Genomic DNA, 22847 nt, shown 5'->3' with positions numbered 1-22847 from the left:
ATCTATGTTGAAAAAAAAAAATCAAAATCAATTATAATATCTTCCTAAGCATTCAGTTAAATCAATAAAGCTTTATGTACAATTATTAAAAGGTCACTGATTATGTTGATGGTAGAAACGGGATATCACAGTTATAGAGTTAGTTAACTCTTTTTTCCAAGTACTCTCTCACTTATGAGGAAGAGCCAGTGCTACCTGAAAGATCTGCAATTTCTGTTTGATTTAGTTTTTGCTTATTTTATCTTGTATCTCCATTGAGATCCAGCCACTGATACCGACGGCATTGTCATTTTTCAGTGCTTATTCAGGGTGGGTGGGTGCGGATTAATATATTTTGGACCATTTTCGTAATATAATGTATAATACACTACCGATTTATTTTAAGACCCTATAAAATGTGGACCTTTTGCAATTTGGGGGGTGCGTACGCACCCGTTGCCCCCCCCCCCCCTGCGTACGGCCCTGTTATTTTATTTGTATCTCCATTGAGATTCAGCTACTGATCGACAATCAACTTTCGCTTCATATGGGTAAGACCGAATGCATCTTGTTTGGTTCTAAACGTAGATTAAGCAAAGTAAACAAATTCAATATAGATTGCTTTGGAATGACTATAAATGGATCAAAGTCTATCAAATATCTAGGTATTGAGATTGACCAAAATGTATCAGGTGACGTCGTTGCCCGCTCTGTTATAAACAAAGCAAACGGCAGACAGAAATTTCTGTACCGCCAATCATCATTTCTTAATTCACATTGTCGCAAAATTCTTAGTTTTGCTTTAATCCAACCGATGTTCGATTGTTCGGTTTGCTCATGGTCTTCTACGGTAAATAAAAATTTAAAATCAAAATTACAAACGACTCAAAACAAAATGGTTCGTTTTATAAAAAAGTTAGGTCCCCGATCACATATTGGTCAATCTCAGCTAAACGACGTTGGTATGTTAAAAGTCCAAAATCGTGTCGAATTTCTTAGAGTCTGTCATGTTTTTAAAATATATAATCATTGTTGTCCACCTTATTTATGTAATCGTTTTATTAGAATTTCAGACAGTCATAATTACAATACTAGGGGATGCAATTTTAATTTTAGAATTCCAACTATCAAGCCAATGGCACATGTGACCTTTTTTTACAATGCTATTAAAGAATGGAATAATTTACCAATTAACATTAAGGAATCACAAACTGTTTGTTGTTTTAAAAGTAAAGTTAAAAAGTATCTACAGGAACGTACACTAGCATTAGAAACTATTTAATAAGCGCTTCTTCTATTTTTGATAGTCCCTTTGCTGTTTTTTTTGTAATTTTTATATGTTTCATTGTATGTCTTTTTGCTGTTCTTTCAAAGGACCTCATTGGAAACAAGTCCATAGAGGACTTTTATGAGTTATCCTTGGCATCCTTTCTTGTTTTATTCATGGTTTTTTATATTTGCTATTTTTAATTGTATGTCTGTGATTTTTTATGTACTGGTGCCAAAATAAATCAAATCAAATCAAATCAACATTGTAATTTTGTCAGTAATTTTGCTTTTGATTTAATAATAATTCCTCTATGTAAAACATACAACTAAATCTGGAACCGTCTTCCAATCTCTGGTCACCCGTTGTTTCTTTTCTTTATTTTCTATTTTTAGTTGAATCACAAACACATTCAATGTATTGCACATATTCTTCACAAATTGCCAATTGAGTTCAACCAAATCTGGTGGATTATTGTCAGGGCGTAGTTCATCTAAATGAAGACTGCCACATCCATCTTAATACAAAAAAAAGAGTTACTTTTATTTGGAATATATGCCACTGAGACTACTATTTAAGTCTATATAAAGTTGTTAAGCATGGGACATATACAAACGACTGTAGGTAGTTACAAACAGTCTTACTAGATACCACATGCATCACACATCTCTATATATATAAATAGTACCACACACCCTTAGGTTAGGGTGCTAACACACTTTAGTATTCTCTGAAACAGAATATTTAGAGGGTAAAGCCTTGTCTACACTGTCAAACTTTATATGACAATAAAATGTAATGTGCCTATATTTGGACATGATATGATGGACATATCACCGCTAACATATTTGGGCACATCACACTTTTTTGTCAAACTAGTTTGATAGTGTAGACAGAGCTTTAGGTTCAGTTATATTTAGTGAGGCTAGGGGTTGAGTACATACATTGGTGGTATTTAGTAGTACTGATCATTTGCATACCTAGCAGTAAAAAAGCTGTATAGTTCGCTACAAAATGAGGAAGAAAAGATGAGGAATGCAGTAAGTGTATCAAGTATTGTGCTAACACAGCTGGAATATTAAACTTGGGGAGAATTTAAGAAAGTCAGAGCTGAAAACTACAACATATTCAGATCAGAAGAACTTCAAATAATCTATCTTGTATCTAAACCATCTGCTCTCATTCATTCATTACTCTCTTCTAGAAAAAGATAACACAAAACAGTCTAATTGAAAATTAAATTTCTCACAATAATTAAATGGTATAATTATTACCACACTGCAGAACAAGAGCAATTTAAATAATTTTGATTCATACGTTCTAAGAATTTAACATAACAAATAATTATGACTCAACGCTATTATACTCCAATGATTTTGTATTCTCCAGAGTAAAATTGTAAAATTTTATTTTGACTGGTACATAACAATACATTAAAATTTGCAAAAATAAAAAGAAAAAAGAAAGAACATGCACACACGAAAAAAAACTTTTAATTAGAGGTAAGGTATCTTAGTTACAGTATAAATGAGTTTTGGAACCATTAGTGATTTACACAGTTATAATTACTTAATTTCCAGTATATAATTGAGTTTCTCTATGCCTGTTAAAGTATAATTAAATGATATGATATATAATAATTTTGTGCCAATTATCTTTATGTCACAAAGCTACAAAGGAATTTATTTGCCTAATAATTTATTGTGATTCCCACGTGGACAAATTAAACAGCAAACTTATTATACAAAGTTCTGTCTTTCTGGATATGAATGGCAAATAGAAAGATATTTCCCTTTCAAGTTGTTCAAGTTCATCTACCCTAGTAAAAGTTTACCTACTCTTAAGCTTGGGTTCCTATTTTTCTAAATTCTCTGGCATTTTATTTTTACTAATAATACCCTAATAATGCGCTATATAAGTCTGAATTATTATTATTAATTAGAGTAGTATTTAACTGGAGAGGTCCTTAATTGGAGAAGTCATTAATTATTGTAGTCTTGAGTTGTATGGATTTTTTTATTGATGAGATTCTTAATTAGAGACTTAGAGACATCAATGTAAAACAGGTCATTAACCAGTATAAAGTACTCAATAATCTTTGTATGCAGAATTGATTTTTGTAAAATGGTGTTGCCAATTGACGCAACATGTAGTTAATATAAATTTGACAGTAACTATAATCGACATATTTATAAACATTTCAAAAGGACTTGATATCTACCTAGTGTGCTTATATCTAATTGGTGGAATCAATTCTTGGATGATAAATTAATAATTACTGTTTGACATTTCAAAGTAAAAAAAACAACTTGTTTCAGATACCACTACATGCACAACATAAGATGAACCTAACTCTTAAGAGAAAACATTTCTGAAACAATCATCAAAACTGCGTAGATAAATTTAAACACTAAAGTAAAATAGAGGGCATCACAGCATCATTAAGATGTAGTGACCAACTGATACAAGATCTACTTTATAAATTACTTACTGTTTAAACTTGAGGATCTATTTTCAAGTATTTCTTTTTCAGAGCTCTGAATCAAAATACAAAAACAATAGATTAATTAAATAGACTACTTTACATGCAGGAAAATAAACACATTCTTTATGAAGTTAAATTAGCCTAGAGAACATCCTGGTTATTTAATAGAGTTTTGATTTTACAAAGAATTGTAAGTAGCAGTAGTGTGTTAACTACTCGCAATTCATTTTATTAAAAATTCAATAAATTAGCAAAGATTTGAATGAAAAATTTGCGCAGTCATAAACAATCTGTATTCCATCAATAAGTACATTTGCTATTATTAGTACTTTGGCACTCAATTTGGAAAATTCTCTGTGAATATAATGAATAGTTTTAAAAGGTTTACATGCACACTGAACCAAAGGACAGAATGAAATTAAATATCAGCATATAGAGTACCTAGTTTAGTAGTACATTAGATACTCCAGTATCATTTAAACAACTGATAATGTAAATGGAAGCAAGAATCAAGAATTGACGATGACGCCGGAAAATGAAACTGTACACAAACATCTACGTAGGCATTGTAATTGATTTACTCTAAGGTTCTATCCATCAATTTACAATACAGAACTTACGAAATGTAGTGAAACATTAGCTTCTGAACATACAACTTGGGATTCTTCAATGGTCATCTGAAAGAAAAAAAATATTTTGTTTATATTAAGGATAATGAATATTTAATACATCTTTGAGAGTTATGTTTAGAAACAAAAGAAGTTTTACATTTATGGAGAAATTTGATGAATTATATATTATATTTCAGAAAGTAAGGTTTGATAAAAATATATAAGTCAAACATTCACACTGTTTTATTACTAGACCGGGCGCCCGGAAGATTTATTCATGTGAAAAGATACAAAAGGTTTGATGGTTTAGTTAGGTGCGTATTAGGGCGAGATGCAATATTCGACATTGCTGCCGAGTCACAGCCTGTACATGGGGCCTACTGTAGCCTGGGTGCAGAACAATTATTATACACATTTGCAGGAAAAAAGTATAGGAAAAGAGTATACCATATGGAATGTCAGAAAAAAAATCCCCATCCCAGGGTCTTGGGGAAAAGTTTTTATGGCACTTTTAAATTTTGGCCTATATAACACACACAAATTCCTATTAACATACACAAATACCTATATATAGGGGATAGGGAAAATCAATTAACAGTTTTTGTTACTTGCAGTTGTGTTTTAATGATTAAAATTAGTAGAGGCTTACTTTAATAACTACTTCTCATAGTAGTCGATACGATGACATCATCATGCCAGAATCCAATATGGCGTCTAAATTGGCGGGGAAAACAGGGTATTGCTAAACCCCCGCAATCCCTGGAAACCTAAAAAAAAAACATAGAAAACCCCACCGAACCAACATAATAAAAGTGATTGAATCATGGAGTGTACGCCCCACTGGGTATGTCCATGTAAAAAAAATTAAAATTTCTACTGTTAACTACTTATTTTTGGGATAAAACATCATGTTTTGGTTAAAAATTAGCAATCATTTTTTACCAAAAAATGATGTTTTACCCCAAAAATAAGTATTTAACAGTATAAATTTTATTTTTTTAAAAACATGGATATACCCAGTGGGTCGTACACTACATGATTCAATCACTTTTATTATGTTCGTTCGGTGGGGTTTGCTATGTTTTTTTGGAGGTTTGCAGGGTTTAGCAATCATTTTTGACTAAAAAATGATGTTTTACCCCAAAAATAAGTAGTTAACAGTAGAATTTTTTTTTTTTTTACATGGATATACCCAGTGGGTCGTACACTACATGATTCAATCACTTTTATGTTGGTTCGGTGGGGTTTGCTATGTTTTTTTGGAGGTTTGCAAGGGTTTGCGGGGTTTAGCAATACCCTGTTTTTTCCGCCAAATTGGACGCCATATTGGATTCTGGCATTATGATGTCATTGTTATCGACTCGATTTATCAACTACTATGAGAAGTAGTTATTAAAGTAAGCCTCAGCAAATTTTAATCATCATAACACAACTCCAAGTTAAAAAAAATGTGAATTGGTTTTCCCTATCCCCTATATATAGGTATTTGTGTGTGTTAATAGGCATTTGTGTGTGTTATATAGGCCAAAATTTAAAAGTGCCGTAAAAACTTTTACCCAAGACCCTGGGATGGGGATTTTTTTTCTGACATTCTATATGGTATACTCTATCAGAAAAAAAAGAAAAACATTTTCCTATACTTTTTTCCCGCAAAATTTGTACTGCACCCAGGCTATGTGGGGATCATAACATAGGGGGGTAAAAATGCATTTATTCATGTGAAGCGATACAAGGATAAACTTTTTTGGATATCATTCGCAGTGGGCTACTAATGATTACATCACCAATGACAGCAACTTTATCCTGTACAGGGCGCCAAACAGCAACATTTTAGGGCCACGCCCAAATGGGTTTATTCAAAATGTTGCAAATTTAGATTTCGTTGCCTTTTTTCATATAGACATATCACTAGTGTCTAGTGTGTAATTAAAACAATATTTAAATCGAGTTATAATAATAATGTACAATAATCGGTACCGGTGTCGATCATTATGAGTGTAATTATTTAGTTTATCTGAAAAATATTCTTAAATTATATTATTTTGATCGAAATAATGATTTTGATATAATATTGATTGTTCAAAATGTTACCCTAAAATACAAATCTGCTGTTAGTTATTTTTTAAGTGTTTTTGTTGGTGTTATTTATTATTCCAAAATAAAGATATATTTCAATTGTAAAATAAAAGTCACTCGTTATCGTGAATGTGTTTGTATTATCGACATTGTTGATCACGAATGGAGCCTCGGGCATTTGAGCTGCTGTGTACCGGATAAAGTGAAAAAAAAAACAACATTTTTTCAAAAATGATTCATATACTTCATGGATAAACCCATTTGGGGCGAGTTCCTAAGAGTTTGATGTTTGATGATTTGGTACAGGAAACAACTGCTCTCTTTATTTATTGTTTTAGCATTCTACTGTGTATTTATTTTCAGTCCGAGTCCGTATCACGTATTTCTAACCCAGCTGAACACCATAAGACGACATACGCGCCGAGTATATAGCCGAATAGGGGGAAACTGCGGACCTTTAGGGCTGTTGTCTGAGCTTATGTACAGGATAAAGTTGCTGTCATTGGTGTTTTTTTCATCCCCAATATGTACTGCTGCCATTAAAAAAAGATTCAACCTTGTATCGCTTCACATGAATAAACCCATTTGGGCGTGGCCCTAAAATGTTGCTGTTTGGCGCCCCGTACAGGATAAAGTTGCTGTCATTGGTGATGTAATAATTAGTAGCCCACTGCGAATGATATCCAAAAAAGTTTATCCTTGTATTGGTTCACATGAATAAATGGATTTTTACCCCCCTATGTTATGATCCCCACAGGCCCCGTACAGGCTGTGACCAGACAGCAATGTCGAATATTGCATCTCGCCCTAATACGCACCTAACTACATCATCAAACCTTTTGTATCTTTTCACATGAATAAATCTTCTGGGCGCCCGGTCTATACATCTGTAAGAATGTTTCAATTGGGATTCTGAAAAGAGGAAATAAATACCGACATATTTTAAATTATGTCCTCAACAGAGGAAATTATAAACCACCCGGTGATATACTAAATATTTTTTTTTTTTTAATTAATTCATTTTAATCTATAAAAATTAGGAAATCTGTGATAATGGGAAAAAGCTGCCTCAACTGAGATTCGAACATGTAATATTCTGCTTGACATGCAGATGTTCTAACCATTATGTATAATATATTAAATATCAATTCAAAGGCAAATTACAGCTGTTGAGATAGAAATAAATAAATAAATATTTAAAAACGCTTAGTTATAACTTAAATATTTTAATGCAGTATATATTAAGTGTTTATCGAGAAGGTTTCTTTTTCTTTTAAACATTTTGTTTTATTGTTCAGTCAGTTAACTTTTGCTAGATCGCAGACCTACGGACAATGGCTTACCAATGAAACAATGGCTTACCAACTTAATGACATCCAAGCTTTATGTATTAAGATTTATAAAGCTTACATAAATAAGCATTTGAAAAAAAATGTTAAAATTATAAAAAAGCAATGTAGGTCTACTTATTACCAATTAGAAGCATTTAAATCATTTCTTTTATTACAAACTACAGTTTTAATGTCTGAATAAAAATGAAATTATTTTTCAGTGCAACAGTAAACGACCTGACATCACCCCCGATCTCACCTTGTATTCGGAAGTTTAACACCGACTAATTTGACCAATGTAAGATTTTAAGATTGTAAATGGATTTAATAATATTTTAGTCAATTTTTAAAAATTAGATACAGGTGGAACGATATTCAGTCTTATTCTTATAAATTGAAACACTCTTGGTTGAAACTAAATTGAAATTAGAAAATACAACTTTTACCAAAGCAGTCAAAATTACTTGCAATATTTCATCTGTCATACAATCCAATTAATACGTGATTTCATAAAAAACATAGACAAAGAGTTACATATTATTTTCATGAATTTCTGTAAGAACTACAAAATCTGAATCAGAATTAATAATTCTTCATTTGATGCAATTTTCTAATTTTACCATACAACTTAATAAGAACTTCTAACTATGCCTGTGAATTAATACAAAATTACTCTATAAATACCATTAAGTAAAGGTTTTATGCCATCGGTAATGGCATATAGCTGAATTGGCTTTAAGACTGACATCATCAAATTCTATATCCATCTACCAAGTTGGTATACTAAAATTGACCATTTATCTAATAATAGGCCTTATTACAGTTCAAACAATCGTATTCAGAGTGTCTAATCCTTAATCAGAAGTAAACAGAACGTTAAAATAGGCCACAACGGACTGGCAAATAGAATATGAAGGTCTTCCATGAGTGCGTAAACATCTTTTCCTACATCTATTAGATGACTCTGCTATTTTAATTCAAATGGTATCATATAGCTGTTGTATATTTCAGTAGCAATTAGGGAGAACAACAATAGCGTTACTTATGCTTTCTTTGAGGCTTTTACTGAATCTTGAAATCAATTAAATCTAGGACGATCATAGTCGTTTGTTTACTTTGATCAAATTCATAATTACACAATAATGCAGCCTCTTAAGGTGCTGGGTTTAAATCTTTAAATGGTATTTTTCCTATTCTTTGTACAATATTAAATGAAAAGTAAAACTAAAAAAAGCACAATATTTTTGGCTCAATTGTTACAATTTAATATTTGGAAGCTATACAGTGACATGTTTAGAGTAATTTAATTAATATTGTTTAATAAAAAAGAAAAAAATTAGCAAAAAGATGTGGAAAATGTTTTATTCCTTCATCAAGAAAAGAAGAATACTATAGCAACTGAGTTAGGCAGCAGGCAGCAACCGTATACAAAAATTAATTTAATTATACATTTAGAAAGTTTTAAATTTGCGATGACTGACAACTATATCTGGAGCTAAAAAACACCAAAACTATGTTAGGGAAAAAAAATAAAGAGATAACACATACTAACGTCAATTAATACACGACTTAAGTCATCGCAAATTGAAAGCTACCAATTGCTTCAAAATGTTTCTTTTCAAAATATGAAAAACAAATTTAATTAATAAGTGAGGCAAAGGTCATCATCAAGGTCGTGGTTCTCTGTAAACAATTGTTGACAACTTATGTCAGTATAAAACAATTAAGACACTCTGATGGTGTCTCCCAACAAAGGCATTGCCATGACAACAGAATCAGCGCAATTTTTCATTATACTTACATCCGCAGCTGAGCATATTGCATGATTGATAAACTATGCCATGAAATCAATAGACGATAGAAATGCCATCAGCATTGTCGAGTGATTAAGAAAAACAATCGATTGCCGAGGTGTGAGCAGTCGGCCAATTAGCAGGTGGTGTGCAGACATGAAATGAAGACTTGCGATTGTTTTCAATTTTCGATCATGAGGTTTTAAGACTGCATGTAAAATGGATGTTATTTTAATCATTTTCTTCACAATTCATCATAACAGATGTTTTTACTTTTGTAGATATATAAATTTTAAAAAATAAAGGGTTTTGAAAAATGTCAAAATGGCTTCTAGCGTATTCTGACGTATATCCGACATGGTAACCATGTTCACAGTGTACGCAAGCACTCATGTGCGATCCTAAACGGAAACATAGTCCAATAATTTGTTGGTAGAATGCGTGCCTGTTTTGTTCCCCGGCGAAGGAAGGTCACTTACTTGACGTCATACTACAGTAAAAGTTGATTTGCCTATCTATATGCATCTATTATTATATATATTATACGAGAGTAGCCCTGGAAGAGAGAGTGGCAACAGGACCACAATGGAAATAAGCTCTTATGGTCTTTTGGCAACCCATGGAAAATCTAGAAATGTATTTTTCTGTAATGTCAATAATTGTTTAGTAATGTTATGACTTTGTATGTACTGTATTTATTAAATGATTTTCCAAGTAAAAACAAACAAGGTTTCTTATATAAATATATGAATAAAATTCAAAGAAGCTTTAATTGTTGTAGTTACGTCTTGTATTGCATTGTCTTTGTATAGAATTTGTTGTTGATGTAAACAGACATTTACATGCCACAACAAAATATGCAATTTCCACTGTCCAAGACCGTGTTTTAATCTAGTGTTCTATAAACACATTTTTATGAAGTCCAAAATGTAATAATTCTGGGGTTCACATGTTTATGGACTTACACTTTCATTTAATTTTATTCGTCCAAAGAAAATAAAAGATGAAAAGGACCAACAAAAAGCTAAAGCTTGTACGTGGTTGATGACCTAAAATTAATTGAATTGCTAAACCTCTTATATTTAAATGGCTGAAACTGTTACAAATATATTTGTACTTCAAGACAGTTAAAGATGTATTTTCCACCAAAAACATGAAAAATGAAGATTAAAAAAAAAGACTTTGAATATTTGAATTAAAAAATTATTATTATTATATTGTTAATGTTCTCTAGTGAACCACTTATAAAAATATTCAAAACAATTTACTATGGCAAGTAAAAAGGCGACATTTAACCTGGAGAATTATTTGAAGTTATTCAAAGATCTTGTGACCATCCTGAAGTGGAAAGAATTAGATATAAATACTACACTAGGATTTAACCAACATTTAATATAACTAACTGATTACAATTTGACCTGAGCACAACATACTTACTTGCAATGCAATTCTTGTCATAAATCTGCTTTTTATGATTATTGCAAAGACAACAAAATTAAATGAAAGAAAGTAGTTCATGTCATGCTCATATTTACTTTACTAATATTCAGAAATGTTCTACATCTGTCACCTCACACTTTTATGTGCTGCTGTGGCGCAGTATGTGATGCTGCGTGGATGATGTTGTCATATAAAATAATATATATTGTGTTAATCATTTTTACTAAACTTACATCTAAATTGCCTTATATCCATGATTAAAATAAGCATAACACATTAGAGCATTTTCTTTTAGAATCGAAGCTCCTCAAAAATGGAAAGATGTTTTGTTTGTCGATTAAATCTAGTTAAACTCGTGTATAAACAGTTTGTGGTTTATTATTATGATTATTGTTACGGAAATGTGAAGTCCAAAATAAATAGATATGAATGAATGTGGTAGATTATTTCATCAGTATTTTCCTCAAACAGGCCTCAATACATTTCATGGTATTATCTATATTTCACTATCGTAAAATTTATAAATTGACAACATATATCATAGGATCACCCAACATATCGATCAAGTACCATCTACCTCACGTAAATATAACATTGCCGATAACTTGAATCGAAAAGAAAATCATTCATCGCAGTTCTAAATATTCAATTTAGGTTTAAAAAAAAACAGCTGCGAAAATTTGCAATAAAAATGTTTCGTTTAATGTTACCAACGTCTAATGTAATCAGTATATCATTTTATAAAACGTATCGGTAAAATTAAGTGGTAGGATATAAATAATAAGCACATACTTAAAATGATTTACAATTACCAATATAATACACATTGAGCAGCAGGCCTCCTACATGGATTTTCAACTTAATTTATCGAGGGTATTTTAATTTCTATGATTGTGTTGCTGCTTGAAATTGTTTTGTTTTCTTGGATTCCAATTTGTGTCTGATTTTTGTGAGTTAAGGGTCACTTAAATTTCATACAGTATATGAAAATTATGGTTGAACATTTGAAAGAATATATAATTCTATCAAAGTGACCATCTCCTCCACTCTATTGTGGGTGCAGCTGTTATTGCCAGAAGAAGTTCATTGAGGAAAGTATAAGTAATAACCGGGATGAGGGACTATAATTTAAAATATCTGAAATAAATTTCTTTTTTCTGTGGCAAGTCAATGAGTAATATAATTTCCATTTTTTGATAATAAAGGAATTGTACTGTAATCAACAGAGATCTTTATTTATTCTTTATTTATTCTTTATTTCAAGCCAACAGTGTAAAACACCAATAACAGGTTGAAAATAAAATAACTAAACTATAAATATAAGCCAATATAAATATATACAAAAATGTAAATAAGATTATTTAAATAATTTCATTAATAATACATTTAAATTGAGAGAAATTATAGTTAAAGATATCTAAATAATTATTTTTTAAAAGACATGAATTGTACAAAGACGAGAGTCTACAGAAAATACAATTTTTACAAACATTGACACGAGAAAATCTAACATGAAGAAAGGGTTTACTACGAAGGTTACAAACAGGAACATTAAAATAAAACAACGAAACAAGATTACAATCAAACTTAGAAGTAAGACATTTATACAGGAATTGCAAATCCTGTCTTGCTCTCCTAGATGTCGGGGAAACAATAGGAGGCAGGTTGGCTGCTGGGCCGACAAAGCGCAAGAACTTGTTATGGGTCCGATCTATTCTGGAGGCTTGAGAAGCAGAGAGTGAGTTGTAAATAATTGAACAGAAATTAAAAGATGGTTGGATGAGGGAAAGATAAAGTGCACGTTTGGTGTATGGAGAGAAATGTTTGCAATTGCGCCACATCAGCCCAAGCAGCCTATTGGCCTTTCTGACAACATGATCAACGTGTGAAATAAATGTCAGTTTACGGTCGATGAAAATGCCGAGGTCCCGATAAGAGTTTACACTTTCAAGGACTTCTTCTTGAACAGAGTAAGCGAAAATAATAGGTTTTTTCTTAAGAGAGCAAGACAGGACTTTGCATTTCTCGGACTTCAGGAACATTTTCCAGTCGGAAACCCACGTACCGAGTCTTTCCAGATCTGCCTGAAGTGCAACGGAGTCCTCAGTGCTGGTAATAATTTTGTAAATCTTGAGGTCTTCAGCGAACATAAGACAGTTGGAATTTTGAAAGAGATTTGGTATAACAGCAGGGGGGGCAAGAATAGAACCTTGAGGCACGCCTGAGATGACTGGGAGAGAATTGGATGTGGCACCATCAATTACTACTCTCTGCATCCTACCGCCAAGATAACTTTTAAACCATGAGAATAAAGTACCATTAATCCCAAACTGATGAAGTTTTAATAATAACAGGTTGTGGGACAATTTATCAAAAGCTTTACTAAAGTCGATGTAGATTATGTCACATTGCTTTTTAGTTTCGATGGCTTCATACACGGTAGACAGAAGACCAGCAAGGTTTGTTTCACAAGATCTACCAGGCATGAAGCCATGTTGATCTTGGGAAATAATGGGCGATACATGACATAATAGTTGAATGTTGACAAGCCTTTCAAGAATTTTGGAGATAGTGGGAAGGAGGGAGATGGGTCTATAATTTTGGACTTTAGATTTTGAACCATTTTTATGTATTGGGACAACGTTTGCAGTCTTCCACTGGTCAGGGAAAGTGCCAGATGAAATTGAATGTTTAAAAATATTAGTATTTATTACTCTGGTGATGGAACAAATATTTCAAAGCCCATTCGGATGTAGCAAATGAATTCATCTAAAAACATTTTTTTTTATATTAAAAATACACCAAAAGAAAGATTTGACAGCCATGGTGAAATTGAGCATGTTTTGGCCCCATGCTTTAAATGAAGAGTACAAAAAATACAATCCAGGGTTCTCAGCAAAATAGTTATTATATGTTAAGCTCAATTAATTGTGGTACGCTTAGAACACCGTTAAAAGATAAAATTGCATTTAGGAGGACATTTGCCAGGGGAAGAAGAAAGTTCATAGAATGTACAATAACTTGTCGTGCTGCCTGCAGGTTTTTCAACAATAACACAAATGTTAAGAAAGAATAAAGCAGGTGAATTGATGATACAATACTAAGAAAATGCTACAGATATAAGATACAAAGACACAAGAAGACTTAAAGGATATCAAACAACAGGAAAGATGATACGCTAGAGAACTAAATATGCCGTTCACATCGAGGATAACAAACTAGAGTACACCAAGTTACACCTGGAATAAATAACTCAGCGTCAACATTTGAATTCTTAAATTAATCATAAAGCATAGCAAAATTACACTTACACTTTGTTTGGTGGAATAAGTTCTGTCTAGTCTTGAACTGAAATGTTTACTTTACAATCATTTTATAATTAGTTTAAACTAGATATTTCTTAATAATACAGAATTCTTTGTATATGAGCCAAATGGTGGAGCCAAAAAATGTTAATAATGAAACGAGATTCAAATATTTTGTTGGTTTTATATGAGTATTATAATCAATGTCATTACAAAAAACATATTAACGTTATTGATTTAACATTATTGATTTATGTCTATAATTGTTCAAGTCACAATTTATGATTTCAAACAAACTAAATAAAAAAAAATGTTTCTTCTCAACATTTGTTTTTGAAAAATAGCTACAACCATGTCAACACATTATGCTGCAATGATTAAAATGCAGAGGTGTTATTAATCTACTTGGTCTAAACATATAACGTGTTAAGACGGCCTACTTACGACATTAAATCATTCAAAAAATGATACGCAGCACTTCATTACCACGTTAAATCAAGTATGAAAATACTGTCGAGAATTTAATGACAATTTACCGCTTTATACATTATTATTACAAATAAATTTAATAGAAAATATATAAAAACTAAAATTGTATTTTAACAATCAATGTATCTATTCAATAGAGTCAATGTAAGGAAAAATTCTCTCAATTAAGGTTGGTAACTATAATAAAAATGAAAAAAAGAAATTAAAGAATTTAATTTTTGTAGTAAACAATAAATTGTAGTTAGGTGACCACTTTGGGACCCAACAATTGTCCCCTTACTAGAGATGTCTCCTGAAGTCGGTGGTAGTTTCAACAAGTATTATATTTCCTCTTGTTTGTTTATGAGGCAGTGTCCCTTAAAGCCTGTTTTCCTGTCGACGTTAGTTGACGCTATCATCGTTAATCGTTAAAAGTTCAACAACAATCGTTTGAAAACGATCAAGTTGAAATGATAACGATAGCGCGAACATTTGATTTCTAGCGTTGAACGTTAGAGTTGAAAACTCATGTCTTCTCTCTCGAAGTTGTCGTAACGCGAAAAAATGAATAGAGGATTCCGCTGCCTCTACTAGAGTAGGCTCACAGTGTAGGAGACGTGGGCCTAGGCATACTAATATCTCTATACTGATGGTTCTTCATTTTCAGTAGGCCTATCCTAGCCCAAATAGCATTTTGGACTAGGCAGAATACTTAGACCTACCTAATATCCCTACGCCTACTTTCTGGAACATCATTTTATAGTCACTTTGGCAAGGCCAGGCCTAGCTTTGACCGCGCCGCGATGCAACAAATATAAATGTAGTAAGCAGAATTTTCCATCAATTACGTGACGTCATGTGCTGTATCGCCAAGATGATTGGTCAGTTCTTACGTTTTAGCGTTGCGAGTTCAACACTTGCGATTGTCAACGATTGCGAATTGTAGCGTCGATTACCGTCGATTATTACACCTTTTCCTGTAAATCGTTAACATTTCAATGTTTACGTAGGAGATCGCCGATTATTGTTAACGATAGCATCGAATAACGTCGACAGGAAAACAGGCTTTATAGTAGTGCATCCTAATGGAGGGGGTCCTACTGTACACTATTTTTGGTTTTGTTTTATTATATTTTATTTTAGTGATGAAAAATATAAAACAAATAGTTAAGGTAATTGGACGTAGAAAATAGTATGAAAGAAAACAATGTCTAGTTTCTCAAAAAAAATACAGCTATTTATTAGAAAATATATCAGAAAAATAATCAATTTTTTTAAAAATGTTGTTTGATTACTCTAAGTAGTACTAAGTTAAGAAATTGATTCTCCTTCTGTTTTTACCACCACGACAACACAAACATCAATTTTGTTTGAAAGGTTTCAATGGAGAAAAAATCCTCATAAATAAATAAATGATAAGTTAAGCCATTTTCATAATCATTAATCAGTAGAATTATTAAAATGAATGTGTTTGAACTTTAAAAACCATCTTGTATTCGATCAATAAAACTGAACTTAAGTCTGCGATCCGAGTGGACGCTTATACAACGCTAACACATACATTATGGTAGTAAGCATAAAACAATGTATGAACTTAAGTCTGCGATCTGAGTGGATGCTTAATACAACGCTGACACATACATTATGGTAGTAAGCATAAAACAATGTATGAACTTAAGTCTGCAATCTGAGTGGATGCTTATACAACGCTAACACATACATTATGGTAGTAAGCCTAAAACAATGTATGAACTTAAGTCTGCGATCTGAGTGGATGCTTAATACAACGCTGACACATACATTATGGTAGGAGACATAAAACAATTAACAAGTTAGTAAATCATTAGTTAAAAGAAGCAGTTAAAAGGATTTACAGGTTTTTGTAAGGGCCTGCTTTGACCGACACACAATAAACGATTATTTGAAGTACAATCAATTGCTACTAAAAACTAAACACATAATCAGTTTCTCTGCAAGGGAGTCATTGATTTCTTGTCAACTAATAATTGCTTCAATTTTAATCATTTAATTTATACTTATATATTATACAAATTGACGAAAATGTATGGTTTAAAAGTATGTTTGAGTTTAAGAGGCAAATTTATAAATTTTATTTTTGCATCAATCTATCTCAATTTTTCAGAGGGAAAAAGTTACTAAGTTATTGTTATATACTATTTCTATCTTAAAATTCAAGATTCATAAAAATTCATCACCCATAATACAGTTAAAATGCTGTCACAATGAACTATAAGAAAGGTATTTTATATTCTTGTATGTTCTTTCCCCCTTAAACATATGCAAGAGGGTGGGGAGGAGGGGGTGGGAGATTAGTGCCTAGTCTAGGTAACCAGTCTACGTCATTATTCAACAACTATATTATACCAAAAATACTTACATTGCTTGATGAAAGATAGTAGGAAATACATCTAAGCCTATGCAGCTCATCATCTCCGAGAACATTCGCTTCCTTCTCAACTAAGTCCCTAAGACATCTTCCTCCTTTGAAAAAAAAAATTAATAGAACACCATATAATATACAATTATGAAACATATTTCACAACAGTCAATACTTGTTACCGTATACTAGATAAATGCTATGGATGGTGGATGCGACAATCTCATCTTGGAACAACACGTGGAGAGGTTGGAAGCAGGTGACTTGAAAGTGGGCGGAGCTTACTTCATCTCTATTAAAATACCTGTAATGTACTTGTATTCTGAAGTTTTGATAGATTAGATGAAATAAACCTCACACTATTTAAAAAATGTTTAGCATCTATTTATTTTATGTTAAAAATGGTTTCAAATATGAACTAATTATTTTAAAAAAGTCCGTTTATAACTATAAAATAAATATATCATAAAAAATAAAAAAAATTAATAATATTCCTTACTACAAGCCACTAAAATTACAATAATTCATAATAATATTAATTAAAAATAATCATATAAAACATTGTAGGTATTTAGTAGTATAATATACTCTATTCAGAGAATCCTTATTTGTTTATCGGCACTATATAAAAATGAGTTATTTAGCATTATTATAGCATTGGGACTACATTACTACAATAATATCAATATCTGATGAATATTTGGGCAATTTTCACAAACGACCTAACATCCATCACCTGTACGTTAATAATAGCCAGGTGTGTGTTTTGAATAACATGGAATTAAGTACAGTATTCCTGTTAAACTTAATATAAATGTGTAAAAAACATACATTTTTCTGGATGATAAACCAGACAACAGAACACCCCAAAAAACCAGATATTTAATAGATTTTTTTAATTGTCACAAGACATTGTTTACTCCCAAGGCTCTCATTCAATTTCACTAGCTTCCTTGATAAGTAATATACAATATATCTTGATTGCTGATTGACGTAATTCAATGCACTGAAAGACCAATCACAACATTGGCCATTATTCAACAGGCAATACACAATTACAGTCAGACGCCAGGAAATTGGTTTTCTTTTTTCTGTATTGTGTATCGGCGACCAAGTCGGTCATTTCACAACTACATCTAATAATGTCTTCATTATTCTTAACATTTATAACATTTATACTAAACATTGACAATCATCCCCACCATCATCATAAATGTCAGTACTTCTCTCATCACCACCATTCAACATCATCTCTGTCATCACCATCATCATCCACCATTATATTATCAGCACTGTCGCCACCATCATCCTCTTTAACATTGTCATTATCATCACCGTTGCCCCCATTATTGACACAATTTCCACCATTATCTGCTCCACCACCAGCACAACTATCTGCATAAAATCCAATCATTATCACAATCAATTATTTAGCACATTATTATCCTGTTAAAATCATATTCTTACAAAACTGAATCCTAATAATTTATGCAAAAATAATTATCATCATTACTACAAAATAATCTGTTGCTGGACTTTCCTTCTTAGGGGTCAATCACCTAAGTATAATTCTAAATTCTTAATCTATACACGTTTACAAGAGGCGTCAAGCCGCCTTTTTAATAAAGCCACTTTGTACTATCCAATGACCATTTGACTGTAAAACGTGCAGCGACACATCAACAAAACAGGTCAGTTTAAGAGGGAAAATTAACAAGCCGACTCATTAAAAGCATCTTTGAGCGGATGAAGCGTTGGGAATTACTTGTTTCATTAAGCTTGTTCTCAGTATTCAGCCACTATATCCGGTCTAAACTAAATCACAGTATAAGAACCTGAGCAGTAACAATATTAAAGGATCTCGGTTTCATCTGCAAGGTATAGTGTTGATACTCAATCACAAGATATATTACAAACAATCAAAGTTATTTACTATCAAAGTATCTTATATCAATGTTAAAATATTTGATCTTACAAACAAGAAAAATCTACAAACAATTATTTTCTGTACTGAATCTATCCTGATTGTCTATTTTATCCATAGTTTTTTTTATTAATTCATTAATATTACTAACATTCAATTTGCAGACCTTTATAATCAGCTCAGACTTTTTTACATTGTAGTTTTTTCTTTAATTGGTTTGCTGTGTACTGTCATGTGACAGGATCATCTCCTTTTTTAATGGAATCCAGCGCAATAAGATTTCCATATCAATAATATTTACAGAATAACTCATCTTACTCCATCATATACAAAAATACATACAAAGTCATGCAAAATTATATTATTTGAGATGTTGATCATGAGCTGGGATTCAAAGTCTGAAATTCTAGAACATTTATTTCATTTTTTTAAAAGAAAATGTATTAAATTCAAGTCATTAAAATCCCTTACAATTGTCTTTCTCTAGATTTAGGTCATGAAGATGAGTCTTTTATCATGATCAATCTATAACAAGTTCTTGTTAATTAACAAAATTGTTATCACCAAATATGGTTTGTAGATTCCGATAACTCAACTGCTAGACTAAAGGCCTCTTCACACAGACAATTTATTTCCTGTCCATATTCAAATATGACCAGCCATTAACTTAGTGTATAAATGCAGTGTATAAATTTGATTAATTTCCGATGTTTTGTTCTGAATCACTGAATATTATGACCACCAGATCAGAAATGAACATGTGTAGACGTAAAGGTTACAATGAATGTAACAATTAATTACCTACTGTAGCGCTGTGTCCACACTTGACAGTAGTAAGGGGCATTGAATACATCAAAGGTAATTAAAGTATCTCCACTGAATTGTTCAACTCAAATATCAAGTGAACTGAATGAAAGATACTCATTTAAACAAAATGATTTACATTATAACACAACAAAGTGTATCTTTGCATTTGGTCGTTTACTTTTGTAACATTTCAACGGCCGCAAACTCACCTATTCAACTCACTTTCACCTCGTTGAATATAACAGTTAGTCTTTCAGATGATTTGATTTGAATTTATTAGGAATATCATTATAAAAATACATACAAAGTGATAACATTAACTAGGTACTGACATTACAGAGAAATACATTTATAAACGATTCCCTAATCAACTCATTTGTATGATATTGTACATTGGTATATGCACATAGGATATTAAATGCACATTTCCTCACACCTTTTAAAGATATGTTCACATCACTTGGTTGGTTAAACCTTTTTGATGTATTTGATCTCAAACGATCGTCTTTAGTGTTTAAGTGTTTAAATGAAGGTGTACCCGAATACCTTAAATCATATTTTAAATTTTCTAATGGAAATCATGATCATTTTACAAGAAATAGTTGCAAATCACTTCCCTGGAAAAATGTAGAACAGAGTACTATAAGCATTCATTTAAATGGAAAGGTGCTGATCTTTTTAACACATTAAGTGAAGAAACTAAATTGTACCGTAATTTAAAGGTTTTCAAAAGTAACTTTAAGGCATTACTGTAGTTTAAGTTCTATTGTGTTACTGATGTACTATTGCACACAGGGCCCCGAGGGAGACCAGTCTTTTTAACTGATTTGGGCCACTCTGGTTAAATATTGTTAATAAATAAATAACATGGCCTTTTCAGGTTTTGGTAAATATTTTGAAAATGTTGTGCCTGGTGGAAGTACTGTTACATATAATCCAGTTCATAAACCTTCATTATTCATATCTAAATTCATAATTGCTAATTTCACAAGTAATTCTCAACAACACAATTGCTAGATTTCATATAGACTTAAATGATGGTAGGCCATTTTTAGTCATGTGCAAACGCGATTCTACAGCTCACTAATTCGGTCGGTCGGTTGGTAAACACTAACTCAAATTTGAGCATGCGACTGTAGCCATGTATATTGTTTTACCCATGATGAATGTCCCATATTTTTATATAAATCCTAAATCCATCTAAAATTTAAAACCTATTAATTATATTTAAAAGAAAAACAATTAAAGCAATTAAAAAACAAATGTCATGGTAATTGATGCCTACATGCGCCCACACACAACATTTCCGGAAAAACTAAACATGAACCTTGAAAAATGCAGTTAGTCTCAAAATGTTCTTAATATTCTAAACTCATTTTACTTGTCAATTTAAATTAAACTTTATATTAATTTTATGCTTACAAACACACTTTGATTTACTATTATAAATTCAGATATTCAAAACAGAAAATTACTCAATTGTCTTTAGGTTAGGTAACTCCTTTTAAAAGATGTTTTTGTAGGCAATTACAATTATTATTTTCCATTGCTGACGTAATGTCCCCCCAAAACATGAATATTCATAAAATCAAAATTTGAATAGGCTATTTTGTAGTTTGAAGTTTATTCCCTTCCACAGAAAAAATAGCAGTCTGTCCCCTGAAAGTAAATATCATTGACCAAGATCATAACAAACGATATTATAAACATTTCAAGCATGTGATGCTGTTTTGATGTTGTTTTTCCCAATTTTTTATCATAGGATGTCAAAATTGGTCACCCCGGGCAAATGATTGTAAATACTTTAAACTTTAACATGTTATTTTGATGGTTTTATGTCCAATGACATAGTGCTTAACATGGTTCTTATCTTACCTTACGCTGCATCTCTAATGGCTAATAAAGAAAACAGTGAACCGGACTTGGACACTAACATGCACATTTCAATATTGTTCGTAATATAGAATGGTTAAAGAAATTGCTTTCGGTGATTATATAAACATAAATTATGCATCATAAGCTCTGTCTAAGCTATCAAACTACTGTAGTTTGACAAAAAAGTGTGATGTGCCCAAATATGGTAGTGATATGCCCGAATGTGGTAGTGATATGACATCACCATGTCCATATATGTCCACCATGTCACATCCGGTTTTAAAGTGTAGATAGAGCTTTATGCCTAAACATTTTGGAAAGTAAAAAATAACCTGTAGGGTCAAGAATTGTAGTAGTACACTAGCCCCACTCCTTTGTGACACCCCTGTTAAGGGGACATTTTCTTGTGAAACAAACAAGGCAATACATGTTTTACCATTATGGCCAACCTCTATTTAGGGGACAATTAATATGGGTTCTATTGCAAACAAAAACAAAAATCATTAATCAAACTTTGACAAATGTTTCCACTAATTATTGATTTTGTGAAATCAAATTTAAAACAATCATTTGTTTACATACCTGTGTTTGTTCCAAACCTCTCAGTTTCCCGTCCATCCAAGCGCTTTTGTAACATGTGTAAACAATTAAAACGAAATTCCGCAAGAGGATTTTTACTTCAGAACATAAATCTAAAATGTTGATAGACAAAAGTTAATAAATTATTAATTGAATGAATTATTTAGTGACGTTCAACAAACTAGTTGTTTTTGTTCAGCATTTATGCATTCAAAATTCTTTGTTAATCACAAACATAACCAAGAAATCTGCATAGTTGTGGTGAAGCATCATTCTTTTGGGCAGATTCTTGTACAGTAATGTCAACATCTAATCCTGTAATATCAATTCTACAGACAGCAAACAGGCATATACCATATCACCTAAATCTTAAATTCAACTTACAGTAATCCTAAGAATAATATTTCTAAGACCATGCTTATGTTCAAACCATTGTCTATGAATTGGAAAGTTAAATCATGTATCAACCAAACAGAGAAGCAGCAACACACCACTTTTGAAAAAGAGGC

General features: G+C 31.7%; 1 protein-coding gene across 1 annotated transcript; it reads right to left on the bottom strand.

Moving 5' to 3' along the window:
• Positions 1 to 1186: 1186 nt before the first annotated feature.
• On the bottom strand, positions 1187 to 22427 carry LOC140060935 (uncharacterized). Its single transcript, XM_072107305.1, has 5 exons — positions 22342 to 22427; positions 17154 to 17257; positions 4352 to 4408; positions 3738 to 3783; positions 1187 to 1763 (listed from the first exon to the last, which is right to left on the bottom strand). The coding sequence occupies exons 1-5, from the start codon at positions 22394 to 22396 to the stop codon at positions 1558 to 1560; spliced, it is 468 nt and encodes a 155-aa protein (XP_071963406.1). The 5' UTR covers positions 22397 to 22427; the 3' UTR covers positions 1187 to 1557.
• Positions 22428 to 22847: the final 420 nt, after the last annotated feature.

Source organism: Antedon mediterranea, chromosome 10 (genome assembly GCF_964355755.1).
Source record: "Antedon mediterranea chromosome 10, ecAntMedi1.1, whole genome shotgun sequence".
NCBI lineage: Eukaryota > Metazoa > Echinodermata > Crinoidea > Comatulida > Antedonidae > Antedon > Antedon mediterranea.
The sequence above is the reverse complement of the archived record's forward strand: the minus strand, read 5'-3'. Positions and strand labels throughout refer to the sequence as shown.